Source organism: Anopheles funestus, chromosome X, assembly GCF_943734845.2.
Source record: "Anopheles funestus chromosome X, idAnoFuneDA-416_04, whole genome shotgun sequence".
Taxonomy (NCBI): domain Eukaryota; kingdom Metazoa; phylum Arthropoda; class Insecta; order Diptera; family Culicidae; genus Anopheles; species Anopheles funestus.
This window is the reverse complement of record NC_064597.1, coordinates 16,824,519-16,843,038: the sequence shown is the minus strand read 5'-3', so window position 1 is coordinate 16,843,038 and position 18,520 is coordinate 16,824,519. Positions and strand designations below refer to the sequence as shown.

Below are 18,520 nucleotides of genomic sequence, written 5' to 3'. Positions count from 1 at the left end.
TGATTTGAAACAAAAGAGTGAGTCATTAGTCGGCACACAGAATGTGTGAGGGAAAAACCCGAGAAGTGAGTCATTAGTAGGCATAGAGAGTGAGTGAATTAAAACGCAAAAAAATAGGCAAAGGATTATTTTAAAGTATTATTTTTTATGAATCTCAAAAGAGTGAGTAAAAAATTCAAAAATCCCTATAACCACTCATTCACTCTGTTTCACCTCTCGGAAAAAAACCGATTACTCTCATCTCTAGTAACGATACTAATTTTATTTACTAAAGTAATAATGTTAAATAATTCCTTTTTTCTACCTTCAAGTCAGTTGGACTATGGCATTTCTGCATTCTATTAATTCTCTATTAATTCATTTCTCTTGATTGTTAGATAAAACTTTTCTACTTGACAATTTTACATAAATATCAATCGTACCTATCGCCTTATTTCCTTCCACTAATTTTCCGTTTTTTATGATTTTTCCCGCCCCAACGGATACTTGTTGGGTACATTTCGCCAACGGATACTCATTTTCACTACACTCTTAAGTTACTCTTTTGCTTTGCATTTCCTCTGAGTGTGTTTATGTGTGTGTGAACGAAAGGAAAAAAAGAAGAGTGGGAGAGTTTGTTAAATTTTCTTTCACTTAAGGCCCTTGTTTCTTGGACGGTGTGTTAGCGCATATCCGTTTGTTGTTTTTTTTTCTTTCTCTTTTGGCGTCATAGCTAGTTTTCTCTTTTCATTTCTCTTTAATTGTTTCTGCGCTCCAAGGGGCGAAGTTGAAGTCAATGCACTATTAACTATCGACGAGAGCCTATTATAGCGAGCCCCATTTCCAACCCGTTCCAACTATCCGTACGCGTGGTCTACGCAAAAAACCTGCTAAATGCGCCATATAACCGCGTGTTTCGATTTTATCGCGATTAAGTTGCTGCTCGCTCGAGTATTAGCGGAGGTAAGGATAGGGAGCATAATTTGCTTTTTTATATTTTTTGACAAGTTTCAGTGCAGTTGCAAGCATTCAAGCGAGACAAAGCAAAACTGTTCGCAGCACAACCGAAATTAAAATCTTGTCGAAAGTCAATAAGTTTTGGTCAGGAACCACGAAACGAAATTAGCGTGCAGCAATTGTTTAAGGTCGTAATTCAATTTAGTGTCCGGTGGTGGCGTGAAACATTCTCTCTTTTTGTATGTTCGTTCGCATTGTTTCTGAACAGCATAATTCATTGCTTGCAGCCAATTTGTTTCCTGTTTCACGCAAACTTTTTGTCCATAACATTTAGTATTAAACTTTGTTTAACAAGATTTTCATTTTCTTTTTTCACCCACAGACACCAGTCGCCATTAAATTATTGACGTCTTTGGCAGCGCGTTATGACAAATTTCTGTAAGTATTATATTATTTTTTTGAACAAAAAAGCAATTTGACCTCTTAACGATTTTGGAGGTTCAAAAACATAATAATTATTGTCGAAAGTGTAAACTTCCTAACAAACCCACGTTTGACAATTAGCTTTGCTATAAAGTTGCTATAAAAATGATCCAATATATGTTAGCTTAAAAGATCAGATCCTTAAAGCGTGTAAATAGTTGGATATTTCATTTACCCAAAGGCGAATAATTAGTTCGGTGCAAACAGCCACATGATACACCCGAGGTTTGAAGCTTGAAGCCGGTTCAATCTGAAGCATAATGCTTTGTGTGTTTCATCATCAAACAGTACTATTTGGGCGTATTTAGCTCACACATATTTCAAGTTAGATAAACAAATGTGCGCTAAATGCGTGATGAGTGTATGAAAACCTCTCACAAACACGGTGTCAGATCTGATATTGTGCTCTTTCCATTTTAGCTAATAACGAATATGTTAACACAGTCGTCATTTATCTGAAAATTGCTCTTTCGTTATTTTGCTTGTTCCGTCTAATCGATTGCGTGGTAAGTGTACGTGAATCGTTCCGATGCCGTTCGTTCTATAAAAGCTAACCCAATAAGGAAAATCTAGCACAATTCTCATGCCGCTTCGTTTTCAGCTGCCCACAATCATCGCAGTTTACAGTTTTGCTACTTCATGTTTTGAAGAGATGAACTTCTTTCCGTTAGATGTATGTACCGTTTTCTCTCTTTTTTTTTTGCTATGTTGCTTTCCGGTTTACTCCTCGCTATTCGTACACAATTCGTGTGGTAGCGATGGTCTCACGGTGTGCTCGAAAAGATGCGATTTAACAGTTATTCACGGTCGGTTCGATGCATATGAATAAAACGCGAATCTTACTCGTTTGTGTGTGGAAGACCCGATTGCAGAAATGTAAACTTATTCTACCAGATCGCTGGACCAGTTTACTTGTTTGCAATTTATGAAGTGGTTCGAGCATAGTGGAACCATTGCGAGTTTAGGTGCAAAATTTAATACTTTCATATTGTACGTCCTTTTTTAAATACATGATTATCAATTGAACTATTTGATAAAATAGGTCGGTATTCCACTACTCAACAACTCAACGCTCAGACACAAATATTTATCCATTTTTAGAATAATACTTCTCCTTATTTCAATAACAGTTGACCGTAAAAGCAACTCAATCACAACTGTTTCAAAACTGTACGAAAGCAAAATATATTGAAAAAATATTGTATTTCTACATATTTCACTTATTATTTCAGCTCCTTAGTAAAACAAATAGTAACTAATATATTATTTAAATTTTAAATATTATAGCTAATTTTTTTATAGTAAACAAAAATTCACACGAAATAGTGCGAATCGAAATAAAATTGATAATATGTATTGTTGCACTATAGCTTCTTTCTAATTCTATGGGTTTTATTATATTTTGCTGTAAAATATGTATATACTTAAATTCACACAAAAAATATATGAACGCGAAATGCAAGTTCTTCTAAATTCTTTTTCATTGCATAATGATTATTGCCAAATTTATTTTAGCAAATTTTGCAAAAAAAACAGACAAAACACAGTGATTTTATAATTGAAGAAAAGTTTATCGCTTATTGTTTATCGCAAAGTTTATAAAGCTTATCGCATTCTTCATAACAATACTATTCAACCAAAAAACCCATTACTTCAATATTTTCTAAATATCGATTTAAAGTGTTCCAGAAAAATTCCTACAATGCTATTATTTAAAATTGTAAAAATATTTTTTGTTTATTTTTTATTCTTTGATATCGAAAACAACACACCTTATGATTCGATCGTTTAAGTCTCCAAGCTGGAGCGAAGAAGCGAATACGTTTAGCAACGTAGAAATGTTAGTTGTAAGCGGAATATTTATAAAACCTTCGCTCTTGAAAGTGTTCTCCTACTCGCCACAATACCTTCCCATACACGTTTTAAACCATTTACTCGTGTCTTTCTCGCGCAACACGCACGCACGGTACGCACCGAAAATTACCGAAACGAAAGCGAAAGCGAAGCAACCAGTAAGTTAAAATTCAACTTGTGTAGACTGTAGCGGAAAGGAGAGGTGCAAGCGGATAACAAATCACACCAAAAATTCACTTCTTCTTCCAAATGTAACTATGCATACTTTCACGAAGCAATGATATCGTTTTCGTTCAATTTTGCTGTGAGTGGGAATTTTGAAATATCAATTGGGAATAAAAAGTTTGATTAAAGTGTTTGCAATAACACGTAACGATTCTTCTCATATGTAATCTTTAAATATTGAAACCTTTATATTTGCATAATTAAATTTAGTAACCGCTGACGGAAGCCAAGCTGTCAACAGACAAGCTGTCAAAAGATAACAAACAAATTAGTGTACAGCAAAGCTAGCTTTAAAAGCAATCATGAATCTGTTGTAGAGCACGTCAATACATTCAAAAAATGTAACAGATAACAAAAATCCGAGCAGATATAGTAACGTCTAGAAGCACCAAATGATCGTTTGACAGGTTGACATTTGACAGAAAGTTTACATTTCTGGAGGAGGGAAAAGTTAAGTACACCTAATTAGATGAAAAATAAAACAAATAATAATAAATCCAGTTGTAGGCTCGAACCTAAGATGAATAATTATAAACTTATGACTGATAAGTCTGATCTGCAAGTCTAAATAGTTCGTGGTTAATGGATTTTTTCTATTTTACGTTACATCGCCTAGGTCGTTGTCGTATACTTTATAGCTGAAATGAGTATAGCTTGAAAATAGCTCACTGTTACTGAGTTTAGGGAAAACTTAAAATTTTATTTACGTAGCAAGTTAAGGTGCAAAAAGTGAACTGTATAAATTTCATTTGGAAGCTTTTTTATAAACATAAGTACTAAAAAGCTGTCTCAACATGGCATCAACAACGTTGTAAGGTATGAAAAAGATGTATAAAGATGTAACAAATCGTTAGGGATTTTTTTTCTTCTTCTTTCTATAGCATAAGCATAGTTTTTGTTACTGTTAAACAATCAACACTAAACATGTACGGATGCAATTTTCAAAACAAATTGTATTGGCCTCAGTGTTGGACCTTGTTGTGCTTGAAAATTTAGTAGTTCTGCACTTTCTTTTTTCCCCTCCCGACTCTTCTTTTCGTAATTTGGTTTTCTGTTATTCGTCTTTTTCGGTTCTTTCCTTCATTGCTTACACCACCGTCCCTGGCTTTGCACTTACATTGATCGTCCCAGCAGCGCTGCTTCCTGCTTTACAACTTTTGCCGAACAAGTTGATCTGTGCGTGATGATGTCCCTGAACACAACCAGTAGACGCTTTCTTCCACGTGTGCGATCTATCGTCACTTGATTGTTGTCATTGGTTTGTTGCTTGATGAAAACTTTGACCGAATCGAATCGTTAATACGCCATTGAATTTATCTGGTTTTGTCCACTTTCCGTTAATTCCTTTTTAATATCTGTGACCGTACACTAATCGTGAACTCACTGCATTTGAAGTTGATGCACTGCGTTCGGTATCGCAAACGAAATACCTGTTACTACGATTACGGTGTTTTTCTTTTGTCTCACGTCGGGAAAGTTGGAAACAGGTAACGGACGCGTTTCGGAAAATTGCCAACAGTACACACATACGCACACTCGAATACAAAGCAATCCACTCACGCCACTTTGCAATGCGCTTCCGAACACACACACACACAAGGCCGAATGGGAAACTCGTGCGACCACGCTACGCAATGCACTGCGTAGAGTTTTCTGCCCAAGCTTTCTTCAACATGCCACTGGATGCCTTTCCCTAATACGGAAGCACGCACCCTGAGTGTGAGGGAAACGAGCGAAGAAAACTACACTGTTACTTTGTTTCACCAATTTCCCTCGGCAAGCGATACTCTCGGGCACTGCACGCGCTTTCCAAGACTCCTACCGTTTCGGCGAACGGTCGAGACGGTTGTGAACAGTGCGCGATCTGCTACACGTTTGGGAAGCTGTCAAACGTGTAACATTCGTCGGCGGGCTTCGAGTGAAAGAGCGGGTTTCCATAAGACGCAGAGAGAAAGGTGCAATCGAATCGGGTACAGATGGTCTGCGCTGGAGCAAAATGTGGAGCTCTCTGAAGCGGATTACTTTCCCTAAATCAATCCGCTACTCTCGCGATCGCAAAGAGCGAGCTAGAAGTGTAGTGGATCATATCCAGTTCAGCACTAAGGGAATTTAGTAAACTGTTTCGTGCACTTTATGTCATAAACAATAAAAATTTATAGCTATATACTTCGTTAATTTAAAAGTTTTTTTCGGTAATATTTAAATATAATGAAAGAGTATATTCTCTTGAAAATTATTTTAAGCACAACCGAAACACAATAACTAATATGTTCAGAAAACTGATAATGATAGTTCTCTGAGTCTTAAAAATTATTTATTGATTTTATTGAACGGCCTCGAATAACACTAAGAAGTAAAACATGCCTTACTTATGGCACCTCTTTTGCTATATTAAACAACATTCACACTTCAGTTGATTTAAATTAATTGTTATGGAAAAAAAATTTAATTTCTTTCGATCAAATAAATTATTGAAGTGTTGTTTTTATTCAGGTAGAACGGCCTGGCCGTATTGATATGTTTTTTTTTTAATAATACTAAATAAGTAATAACATGACCCTGTCACAGTACAGAGTGGGAAATGTCTTTTAACTTGTTGTAACTTAGTAACTTGGAATTATTTCCTAGTTTAAGTCTCCAATAGTTGTAAGCAATAGCGCTTTGCAGTTCTTTACGAATAAAAAAAAGAGTAATAGAAAACAGTATAAAGCATAATAAATGATAGAAAACTGAATAGAACTACCAGACAAGCAATTACAAATTCATAAATATTTACTCTGAGTAAGAGTTTTGCTTGATACATATTATATCAAAGGGGTTGGAATATTATAAAACAACTTAAAAAATAATCAAACCCTAGCACCTGTAGCGTATGTATTCTCCTATAGTTCCGTAAAAATTGGATACGGCATCGAATTACTGCAGATAAGCTCCTATTTCTTTCAACTCGCACTGTTCGTCATAAATTTTCTCTCTCATTTTCTTGCGGTTTGCACGTCAAGCTAGGAGCGATCGCTAGTTTAATGTTTGACTTCATTTATCTTAAAGTTAACGAACATTCTCTTCCGTCCACTAACGGCATTGCAAAACAACCCTCTGCGTAAGGGCGTCGCAGAAGGGAAACCCACCCTAAACTTGCTGCTTGCGGGAGAAATTTTCACCACCGCAAAACTTTCTGTCCGCTCCAGTCAAAAGTGGAGTGAATCAGGTTTGTGATTGCTGATTCGTGAGTGTGAGAAGAAAGTTCCAGGAAAGTTTGCATTGTTGGGAGAGGTGTAAGAGGGAGAGATTAGTACCAACTGCGCCCGTAACATGAACGAGCAAGCAAGCGTGAGAAAGGCTTAAGTGAACGTAATACAATGTCGAAGTTCGATAGTGCTAGTGGGGTTTCTCCATTTGCAACATAGCCATTCATCTTTCTCATCCTCTTAAGCAGCCGATAAATTAGCATGAAACAAAATGAAAGTAAAGGAAATTAAGGAAAAGGAAGACAGGACGAAACAAAACTTAGCAGAACAGATAATTGTATACGAAGGCAGGAAATTTGCAACCATCTTAAGAATAACAATAACATTCCTATATTTTAATTGTTTACCAAAAACGGAATGAAGCATATACTAATTAGTACACGAACCACTGGATCGCTTTCATTATGTTGAGGAAATTTGCATATTCAAAATATTTCGTAGGATTTATCCACCACGCATCCAAAGCAGTTATTCGTCTCTGCCTCGCTTATTGTCAACGTGGACGGTTCAAAATGCAAATAGAGTAGGTGTAATTTTAAAACACGTGACCTGCTCGAAGTGATGTAATACAAAAAGGAAATCACTGCATCAATAGAGATCGTTATTTTAATCCCTGTAAACCGAATATACAATCAATCATCGGAAAACTAGTTAAAATGGGGTATCAATAACGTAGCTCGTATAGAAGCAATGGTACTTGAATTGCAAGATTGATTCGATAAGTGTTACGCGATCGTGCTAAATAATAAATGCAAAGGATATTTATCGCTTTAAGCAAAATTTTTATTATTTGACTTACGGATGCATCTACCTATGAATGATATTTTGTTGCATGACGTTCTTCTTCTTGTTGTAGTAACGATTCAACAGCCCATCATCATGCATACACGATTGACCAGTTTGGCTTACTTCTAACCACACAACTAAGTCCAGGGGTAGGCAATGTAAGTCGACAAAATCCACCACATGGGCTGAATATAAGACTATTGATCCGGTCAATTGGTATTGGTCAATTGATCCGGAATTATCCGACACAAGAACAAAATTTTGCGAGCTCAGGACCACCCGCGACCGTCTTAGTTTGCCGTTAAAGACGCCATTGCATCAAGCAATACGGCCGTTTTAAACAAATTTAAAAAAAAAACGACACTAAGCGGCATGGTAGTTGGGGCCAGAAAGCTAAAGATGGTCGCACTGTCGACAAACTAAAATTAGGAATATTTTTTAATGCATCGGTCCACTTTGACCGACCACGGGGACCAAATTTCGAAAAAAACTGACCGCTTCCTCTCTCTCTTTTTGGTTTTTAGCGACCTGTAAGGCAATGCCGGCCATTTCTGGCTTGCTAGATCTATTTTTTTACTACGTAGCCGAATAGTCAGTCTTTGCTACGGGAGGACGGTCCGGATGGGATTTGATCCTCGGTCCTGTCGTGTGAAACCGGCGCCTTTTATAACATGGTGGCAAACCGGTGCCGGTGGGGAGGGTAGGATTGGAGGGAGGGGATATGAGAGGGGGACGATTGGATGAGTGGAGCAGTGGTTGGGGGGTTGGGGATGGTGCGAAATATGCCAAATCTGTCTACACTTTTTTATCAAATTGTTCAATTGTCTCTTCCCAACTTATTGTGCTTGGTCGATCTAAAAAACTTGGTAAGGCTCATGGTCCTTTCTCGGACAAAAAACAATGTTTAAAAATTAGTATGAAAAATTTGGATTGCAGCTTTATTTTTTATGAAATGCATGCCGACCCCTGGAGTAGTCAAATCCTTGCTACGCAGAACTGTTCTTCAGGAGATTCGGTTTATAACTTTTGGTGACTTCATCGACATAGCATCACTCTTTATGATTACTAATCCGTTCTAGGTTCATTATGCTGCAACATTCATTGCAACATGCAAGTGTCATTAGTGATATTTCACTTTCGCAATTATGTTGGGAATGAGTGTAAACTCATTGGAGGTTCTAGGTCGATTGTGTATTTCAATAGATCATCTTTACAAATGTCCTACGATGCTACAAATCTTCTTACATACTATATTTCCGTATGATAAGCTGTACGGCCTTCAGCCGTTCGGACAAGATCAACAAAATGTTCGATGAAACGATGAAAAACGCAAATCAAAACTATCAATGAAAAATATTACAACATACACATTATCAAACGACCATTTTTTTAAAATATAAATACGAGTTCGATCGTGGCCATAAAATGTAATACACAGATTTCAAAACATATTATCACATAGGCCGCGCGGCGAGCAGTCACTAATTTGTCCCTTTTAATTTTGAGAGCGTGGAAAACGCACACATAAAACATGGTACACAATGGTAAACAACTTTAGAAAAAAAAGAGAAGGGATAGTTCATACACCTACACATCGATACAAATCTGCTAAGGAAATAACACCGGTGTGGCATAGCGAGATGACTGTGGATCCAGTATGTCGCTAGCAGCGTTTTGGCACTTCTGTCCGCTCTCACAACTACACTGATAGGTGAACGGCATCGCGTTGCCGTCGTTGGTACGGTGATGCATACGTACAACTGTTCAGTTTGCATGCATCGTGCTTCTCAGTCGGTGTGCAACTTGAAAGGGGAATGGCCAAGATAGAAAAAGCTGTCAAAAACGACCCCAAAAGCGATCGGTTTCATTGCAGAACGCATCTGCCTTTTACCAGCGCTTTACAAACAATTTAAAGTTGACCAGTTTCGTGAAAAAAAGCAACGGCTAGCGTCCGTGCGTGCGTAACGTGAATAAAGATAAAGTGCTCTCCGGTGGTGTGTGCGTTATATTCAGTGACACGAAACGTAGTGCGCGTGTGTATGTGTGTGTGTGTGTGTTCCGAATGGTATGGGCACAGAATTCCAGCATTCAGTATCGCCGATGTGAGATAGGGACGATCTGTATTTTACGGTAAAACGTTTCGCTGTGTGGTAACAATTCGATGAGAAATGTCCAATAAATTGTCGTGGGTGAAAACCAAGAGCCACAATCAAACTTCAGATACCACATAAGAAAATGCACCATCAAACTCAAGGACAAGTGGGTAAGTTTCAATATTTTTTTTCTCTTTCTAGTTTGTGCTACCCTCTAACAACATTCCTGTAATGATATAGAGACTTAGTTCGTAATACAAATATTATAGATACCCATAACAATATTAAGACCTAAGTGAAAAAGATATTTAAAGCAAAACAAGTCGGACGGGAAGGGATGATATTTGAGAGAAATAGAAAGAAAGAGAGAGAAAGAAGAAATTGAGAATCCAAATTGTGAAATAAGCGTGACAAAAGATAAACATTGTATTTAAAACATTAAAAAAGAAGAGGATCAAGAAGAGAGAGCAAGTGAGAGAGAAAGAAATTACAAAATATGCGAATAACCTTATTAAGTAGTAGAGGAAACATGAATCGATTCTAGCTGTCTATTGTTCCTGCTGGTGTAACCGTGCGTGGATGAAGAGCATTTTCACCCAGCTAGAGTTTTTCGTTCTTTAAAAATATTCGAACATTTTCCTAATGATCATATTAAGCTGAAAAGAATGCAATAAATTTCATTACATTCTTCAATACAATTCCCACAACGAGCAGAAACAAATTTCTTGTTTTAAGAAATTTCATTGTCTTTTGGCTTTTTTCTTCTTTTTAGCCGTACATATCTTGGACACAAATGTTGCTCGTCGTTCACAGCCAACCCTTACACAGTGAAGGGAATAAACGTGGAAAGGAAAAGCTGTGTTTGGCAAATAGCTTCCAATAAGCCACGGTTTTTTTTTTGCTGATTTACTGATGTATCTGACCAGTGAAATTTTCGCTATTACGCTTTGTTAATATAAATTAACTTAACAACATTCGGATGCTGTAACCAGTTTGTGGTTGACAGCAGATGAATTATGTTGGACAATGAATGTTTTTCCTCCCCTCCTACCCCCACACTTAACGCTTATGGATGTAAAATTGGAACCCAAAACATTAAATTATCACTGCAAGGGAGAAAGAAAAATGCGATACAAATAGAAAACGAAAAATTGAATGTGTCTCCTTTTGCCATTGCTCACAGTTAGTAAAATTGACGAACATGCACATACAGCGGAAGCATGTACACAAACAAAGAAATAATCCGCGGCACCAAGTCAATGCATTGGGCCCATTGCAGCACCTACACTTATACACGCTTTGTACACAGGCACCACACGTTCCAATTCACATTCTCGCTCCAAGCGGCAGAGACATTTTCGTTCTGTTTAGAGCATATCTGCAAGGGAAAGAATGCTGTGTAGAGCAGAAACATACATACGGATTTGCGAAAGGGGTGGTTTGGGTCCGGGCAACGTACACTAAAGTTCACTGGCGGCATCATGTGTCATAAGCTCAATTTTTTCCAATTCCCATCGCAAATGTGTGGCGGGTTTGTGTGGAATCGACAAACTATCCTGAAATGTGTGGCGGCGGTTTAGACTGGGTGACACGTGACGGTGGTGTGTGACACGGGGCACGTTGGTGCAGTATGCAAAATCCCCATATACACAGCGTAGCAGTTGCAATGGATCGTTTGCATGTATACACCTTTCCCTTTTTAACCTTCGATTGTCGTTAAGTGCATGTTTGCTCAAATGTGCGCACATCATGGAATTATTATATTTTTTTTTTCTTCTTTCCTTTTTGTGTCGTTGCATCTCTTTTTATATCTGAGTTTTTTTTCGTTTGGCATCGTTCGGGATGGAATTGGTTTTTTGCATTCCCTCTTCTTGTTTTTTCTCTTCTCTCCTTTTGTTTTAACGCTCGGTCGGTCCCCCTTACGGTTGAAGTTTTGCAACCCTAAGATTTTGTCCGACCGTTTTATGCAACTCTTGTCAGAAGGAGTTGAAGTAAAGCACAAGTCCCTTTCATCGTAATATTCGCACGAGAGGAAAAATAAAATAATTGTCCATGGAGTATTTTCATATAAAAGGGTTTCGCGCTTTCGCTAAAACTGCTAGATGAAGTTAATCAAACCAATATGACACGATCACCAACATTTTGCCGAGTGTAAATATATGTTAACGATCCTTGGATGCACGATGGAAAATGTGTGTGTGTGTGTGTGTGTGTGTGTTTTTTTTTTATCAAAGAAGCTGCCGCCACATGCTATTATCATCAGCGTATATCAGGCTGGGTGTCATTTAACAATTAAAAATGTAAAATATACAGTACAAATCCTCATTTGTATCCTCATTGGCTATGAGAGAGTGCTGTTTTTGATAATCTGGATTTCACGTAATTATTTAATAATACGACAATTTAATTGATTAATTTATTAAATAAGATCACACGTCTTTTCCCCCCGCTAGTTATTCATGAACGGCATTTTGGTATTCGTACTTTGTTTAACATAGTTTTGTCTCATAAAAACCCATAGTGTTTTGGCATTGTTGCAACGAGATCCCTGCTGTGTTACTCCTTGGGAATCTGTAGTAGTGTATATTGCACAGCACAGGAAGACAAAATTGTGAGGGAGCAAGTAAAGATAGCTATAGAACAGAATATGCACACACACAAAAACACAACACCATCGCATGCACACACGAATAACTGTGCGTGTGTGTGTGGTCTAAGGTAAGGTGGTGCGGGGAAGCGGATGCAATAATGAACCCAACGACTAATTTCGTCTCCTGAAGCCTTGTCAAAAGTACCGCCAAAGCAACCCAATCCTTCCTGCCTAAGTATAAGGGGTTCAAAAACAAAAAAGGAAGAAACCCAGGAAAACGATGCAGGAGCACAAGAAGTGATTGAAGAGCATCGTTGTACGACTATATTGGCAAATGATGGCATCGCGACAACAGTACTGTGTCCTGCCGGAGGGGAGCCACAGCCCTTTGCAATTTGGACTAACCCCTTTTGTTTTTGCGTGCGTTTTGGCTTTGTAATAATTGGCTTTTAATATTGCCTGGTTTGTTTTGTGCTTTACTCTTTAGCGATGGTGTATTTTCCTTGCTTATGTACCGCTTGCAATTAGTATTCACGCATCCAAAATATACGCGGGTTTACGAGTGTGGTTGCCTTCATATTCCTTGGGGTTTATTTAACCCTTTACTAATGTTCTTCTTTGTCTTCGTTTTGTTCCATTTGTTTTATGTTGTCGACATGAACAACTGTTCCCACGATCATTATTCTCGGCCATCGGTAATCAAACTATATCCTGTGCGTTCATCGCCAAATTAAAGGAAATATAGACTGAAACTAAAAGCCCAACACTACATGACGGGAAGTAAACCGGCAACCATGAAGATATGCATCAACGCGACGGTAAATGAAATGAATGATAATGTTATTGCACACCATTGGGAGGTCATATGGCCTCTTAGCACTAGGAACAGCGAAAAGGATTGGAAATAAAAACAAAAAGTCGATATTGTTGCAACCATCGTCGTCAAGCTACCTAGACAACAATATCGTTAGCCAATTTGTCAAAACAAGAGCACCAGTCTAAAGTACAGCAGCAGTAACAAGTAGCAATAACACTCGAAACCAGCATCAGTAGCAAAACCAAATTCCGTTGTTTTTAGTACCAATTATTGGAATCGGTAAACATGCAAAGACATCGGAAAAAAGAGCGTTCGGATCGTGTGCCGCCAACAATACAGAAGTATCTTCACAGTTCGGTTGGACTGCCCATCAGCAATAGTACTCCGGGTCCGGCTACAAACGAGAACTTGTATCAGTCTTGCGTGGGCGGAAATACGGCCAAGACCGGATTGGTTTGCTGTCGAAAAGACGATTTGATGTTTCATACTGCTTCAGCACCTGGGCGCGGATCCTATCCAGAAGATGATCCAGATTCCATTGAAGTTTATAAGGAGCATCAGCCGCAGAAGAATGACGACCAGCGTCGTATTGAAGGATCACATGCACAGGTACCTGTAATGCATAATTTGCGAGCATATTAATTATAGTTAGCAAGCATTAACAATAAAGTAGTGAAATTTTCCTTCAGCTCCTAGAACTGCCCACTATTGTTTATGTTGAATATATTAGATCAGAATATGTCAAGAGTAGCGGGTGTGACTAATAATTATTAATTCAGTTATTAAGTTATTTTTAATACGTATATGCTCCATACTTGCACTGAAACTATATTGCTTAAAACCTACCCTGTTGAAAGTGACAACTCATGGAATTTATCTGTTTTGTAGGAACAACATTTCGCCAGTAAGTTGTGTTCAGCAAACGTAACTCAGTTAGCACGGGAAGGAGGCGATATGAATATTCCACTAGGTGACGCACTGTTGCACCATCATCAGCAGGAACAGCAGCAGCAACTACTCGCCTGTCATCCAAATATTTTAGGGGGCGGAAGTGTGGAGTATTCATACGCCTATTGCGAACCGATGTTGTTGCAACGTTCCGGCGGTGATAACGCAGCCGAGCATCAGCTACACACACCGATGTCTACGTTATCGTCATCCGGATCGTCTTACTGCGTGCCTGTATATGCACATCGTCAGCTTCAACATCCACCATCACTGCCACTACTCCAGAAATCCTTCCGACAGTCATCGGCACGCAATCCATATCACCACACTTACGGACCAACGCAAGGCAGCGGAAGTGGTGGAAATAATACTACCACCACTACACTACACCACCACCACCATCACCATCATCACCATAGCAATTACACACTACCAAATGCAACGACGGGGTCAATCGCGACGACAACGACCGGTTCGTTACGTGCCTTATTTTCCAACATATTCCGTAAGTCCTCGTCGTCTGCGACACCTGCGGCAGCTGCACACTCGGCACCATTCCTAGATATGGGAGGCGGTGGTACGCTACAGCGAACCAGCTTCGGTGGTGGGACATCGCTGCTAGGTGCAGAACGTCACTCCTTTACAACCTGCTACGGGACGAAGGAAAATATTTATGAGGACATTGGCTCGCAGACCGGGCTCGGTGCACTTGGCGAAGAATCGGCAACGCGTGACCCACCCGTAACTGCTTGTGCGGGATCGCTAGCATCAGCTCCACCACCACTGCCACCAAGTGGAGCAGTTTCCCCAACCGCACCGGTGACGGGTCTTAGTGTGGCGGCTGAGTGGCGTCGTGTGCAAGTACAGCACGAGCGTGTTATCGGTGAGCTTAACCTTTCGGTTGAACGTTTAATCATGCCATCGTGCGATGATGAGTATTCGCAACAGAAAGATCAGTCACATCGCTACCATCAATATACGGAAGCTGAAAAACGTGACTGTAAACAAATGGGCCAGAAGACGTTCTGCCTTCCGTCGGTTGGATTCGATGGTGAAATTGCTGGCAGCGGTGGAACGAATGCAGCCTCGATTGGAGGTTTGCGAACAGGTTCGAAACGACTCTTTCCCGCACCAACCTCAACATCGTCGGCATCACCTACGCCACCGACTCTAGGGGTGGGTTCCGAACGTCACTCGCCTACCGTTTCTTACGGCAAGTCGTACGGTGATGTGGATAGTGGCATCAGCAGTAGCAGCACTAGCGGTACAAGCTACTCTAGCAGCATTTTGTACCGAAGCATTACCAACTACCAGCAGCAGCCGACAACAGGCAAAGAGGGGAATTTGGTTGCCAGTGGACAGCAGCATCCGCAACGGGCAAAGCATAGTTTGTTTAGTTTGCATATTGGATCAGCTGGTTCACCCGCCACCATGTTTGGCATCGGAAACAGAGCAACCTGTTGCCGTGGGCCGAAAGATCAGACGGTCGAAGCGAGACCGGAAGGATTTGAAGGTCCCGCTAGAGGTTCGACAAATGCTGCAGTGACAAATGCTCCCGATCCGCCTCCGCCACCGGATACCAGCTTGCTGACATACCGCTGTCCTACGTCCGATGCTAACTATGATCCAATGACACGTGTACCTCATTCGTCTGTGTCTTCACAAACGCTCACATCTTGTTGCTTTCTGTCGGATCATAATCTGTCGGAACGTGAACTAGCCATGCGCTCGTTCGCCTCCACGCATACATATCACCAGCAACGTAGTTCGCGTGCCGATCAGCTCGGTTCAGCACGTAATGGCAGTGGTAATTTCTGGACGCGCTTCCGAAAGTTGCGACTACCTACGGCCTCCAGCGGAAAGCTGTTTAGTGCTAACGACCGCCAGATTGATACCGAACTTCACTTGGAGGATTTCACTGGGGAGCCGATGTGGCCGGAACCGGGCCCGCGACCAGTTTATCACCATCATCTGCTTCATCCTACTGCACCTTCGCACCATCTAGCGCTATCACCACTAGATGCACACCAGATGCAATGTGCTCTGCCACCGACATCATTAAATGGGAATTTACCACTAACACCTCACCAACGCACACTGCATCCTTTCGTTGCTGCAGGGGAACCGAAAGGAGGACCAATCCATCTGCCAAATCGTGAAACCGGGGATGAAAACGACGGTTTAGCGATCCCTCAACAGCGCTCCTGCTCACCGTCAACGCCATCATCGGTTGCCTCGACCGCCTCATCCGGATCGTCATCCACTTCGTCTGCTTCACCATCTTCGCCAATGTCGCCGGTTTCAGCGTCCTCTTGCTCGTCTGGTGCGAAACACAGTAGCAATGAGAACGCCTAAGCAAATAGATTAACAGTGTAATAGAGCTAACAGATAAGGTTCTACAATTAATAGTTTCATTCCGTCCACTATAAACGGTATGCTATCGTCCAGCATAAGTTACACATTTCGGGACAACACTTTTGCAGTGATTAACTGGAATCTCGATCAATGTAAGCATTTAATGGAGCATCTAATATTCGGTGGGGTATGCTGAGAACAGGTAGCTTGTGCAAAATTGCGTTGTAAATCACAAGTTTTGTAACGGAAACGGAAATAACCATCTGTTACACATTCCATCATTTCCGGAAGAAACGTGCCAACATTTCAATTTGTATCCTCTCTGTGGCTCTCATTGTTTTATTTTATTTCTTTTTGACAAACATACGCAATACACCAAGCAACCGTAGGCATACACGTATAGAAAAGTGATTAGGAACAGCTAAACAATAGGTAAATTATGGTGTTTTTAAGAGGTGTGAGCGTATGTTTAATGTTGCTAGTAAATGCCACTCTTGCACTGCTTACTGTTAATTGATAGAAGGGATTCCGAGTTGGTGTTGGAACGTACCATGCGCGATGTCATTCGCTGCTGCTATCGTTTGAAAGGTTTTCTGCAACAGAAAATTCTCTTCGTACCTTTTAGCAGTCTTCCGAAATAAACGAGCATTCGCGGCAATTGAAGGCAGTTTGGGCCATTGACAGCTCTGAAACTCTTGTTTGGTTCTCTAGCACCATTATAATGTAGTGCACCCGTAACAGTAGAACTGAACTAGTGATAATGAAAAGAAGTGCGAAGATCTATAAAATGAATTAGCAATATGGAACGGCAAGAAATGAAATACGAATAAAACAAAACAACAAAATGTATGAAAACATATTACTGTGATCTGCGCAGCGTTTCGAATAACACATTATACTTAGCGTTTCTATTGCAGGAAGATTATGAAAGGAATTAATATTATTAATATTATTTTTATCAATATTGTCATAATGCGAATAATGCGATTATTAGAATTTACGTACTTGGAATTTACGTATGTGACGAAATAAAAGTATATAAAACCGTGTCCGGGAGGCAGTGAATAAACCGTTAATAGATTTTAAAGTCCCCTTTTTGTAAAGAAATCACAAGCGCGCCGCAGGAAAGTAGCCTTAGGGTTTAGTTCATTGCAACATGAGATATACACGATAGATAACTATGAGTTTTGAGAAAATTATTATATATAGTGAACCTGGTATAAACGAAAACATTGCAGACTGAAGAATATTTGTAAAGATGAAGGATTATAAAAAAAGGAAGAATAAATGAATATGGTGATGTACACCATACTTCAATGCGAAATTTAACGAATATGCAAAAGAAAAGAGTTAATGTTTAAGACGGTAAAATAAACGAAAGTTATGCGAGACCAGCTTGCCGAAGGTCGCTTACTTCATGTCTAACGTTTTCATTCGTTTCTTGTAGCAATAGTTTTAATTTAATGTATTGCTGCAATTAGAAAATGTTATGGATTTTTCTTTGCTTTCCTTTCTTTTATACTCTATCTCTTTCTCATTATGTATAAATCGCTTAATTTGGTGAATTTAATTCATCATTGCCTTTTGGGTATTTTTCTTTCAAAAGTTTCAAAACATGGAATTTTGTGGGTTTTATGTTCACCGACGACTAAAACAGATGTTCAACTCTCACATTGCCAAGTCAACGATCAGCTGGTGCAGCCGCGTTACATAACGGTTACCATCTGTGAAGATCATCAATCACTACAATCGATAGGATGGAACCGAACAAACGACGTATACAGAAACATCTCACGAACAGCTATACAGAGTCTTGTTAAAGCAACGTAAGGAAGGCGAGAAAGAGTTAAACGTGGAGGACGATTTGAGCAGCAATTTCCACCGGATCTATCCGATCGGAACATCTGATCTAGTACAGAGCGTTCAATACAGCAGTCCATTCACGAATAGGACAATCTGGCAATGTAAATTTGTGGCATTAAAAATGAAAGCAAAATTGATATCTTTTAAAGTAAGAATATTAAAAGGATCTTAATAACTTGCAAATTGATATTTACGTTACAGATGCAATTTGACACTAGATCTGCAGATACCTTCCCTACTTCTGGCATTGGGAATTAATCTCAAACAGATTCATTAAGCAGTATTTCGCGGAGGAGTATAGACGAGCTGTGAATTGTTCAAC

The 18,520-nt window shown here is 39.6% G+C and overlaps 1 protein-coding gene across 3 annotated transcripts; it reads left to right on the top strand.

Moving 5' to 3' along the window:
• The first annotated feature begins 9,186 nt into the window (after positions 1-9,186).
• LOC125765311 (histone-lysine N-methyltransferase Suv4-20-like) lies at positions 9,187-17,753 on the top strand. Of its 3 annotated transcripts, none has more exons than XM_049430423.1 (3): positions 9,199-9,795; positions 12,961-13,641; positions 13,921-17,753. In XM_049430423.1, the coding sequence occupies exons 2-3, from the start codon at positions 13,318-13,320 to the stop codon at positions 16,333-16,335; spliced, it is 2,739 nt and encodes a 912-aa protein (XP_049286380.1). In that variant the 5' UTR covers positions 9,199-9,795; positions 12,961-13,317; the 3' UTR covers positions 16,336-17,753. The 3 variants fall into 3 exon arrangements, with proteins under 3 accessions (XP_049286475.1, XP_049286380.1, XP_049286307.1); XM_049430350.1 differs by having other exon boundaries at positions 9,201-9,795; positions 12,952-13,641; XM_049430518.1 differs by lacking the exon at positions 12,961-13,641 and having other exon boundaries at positions 9,187-9,795.
• The last annotated feature ends 767 nt before the right edge of the window (positions 17,754-18,520 follow it).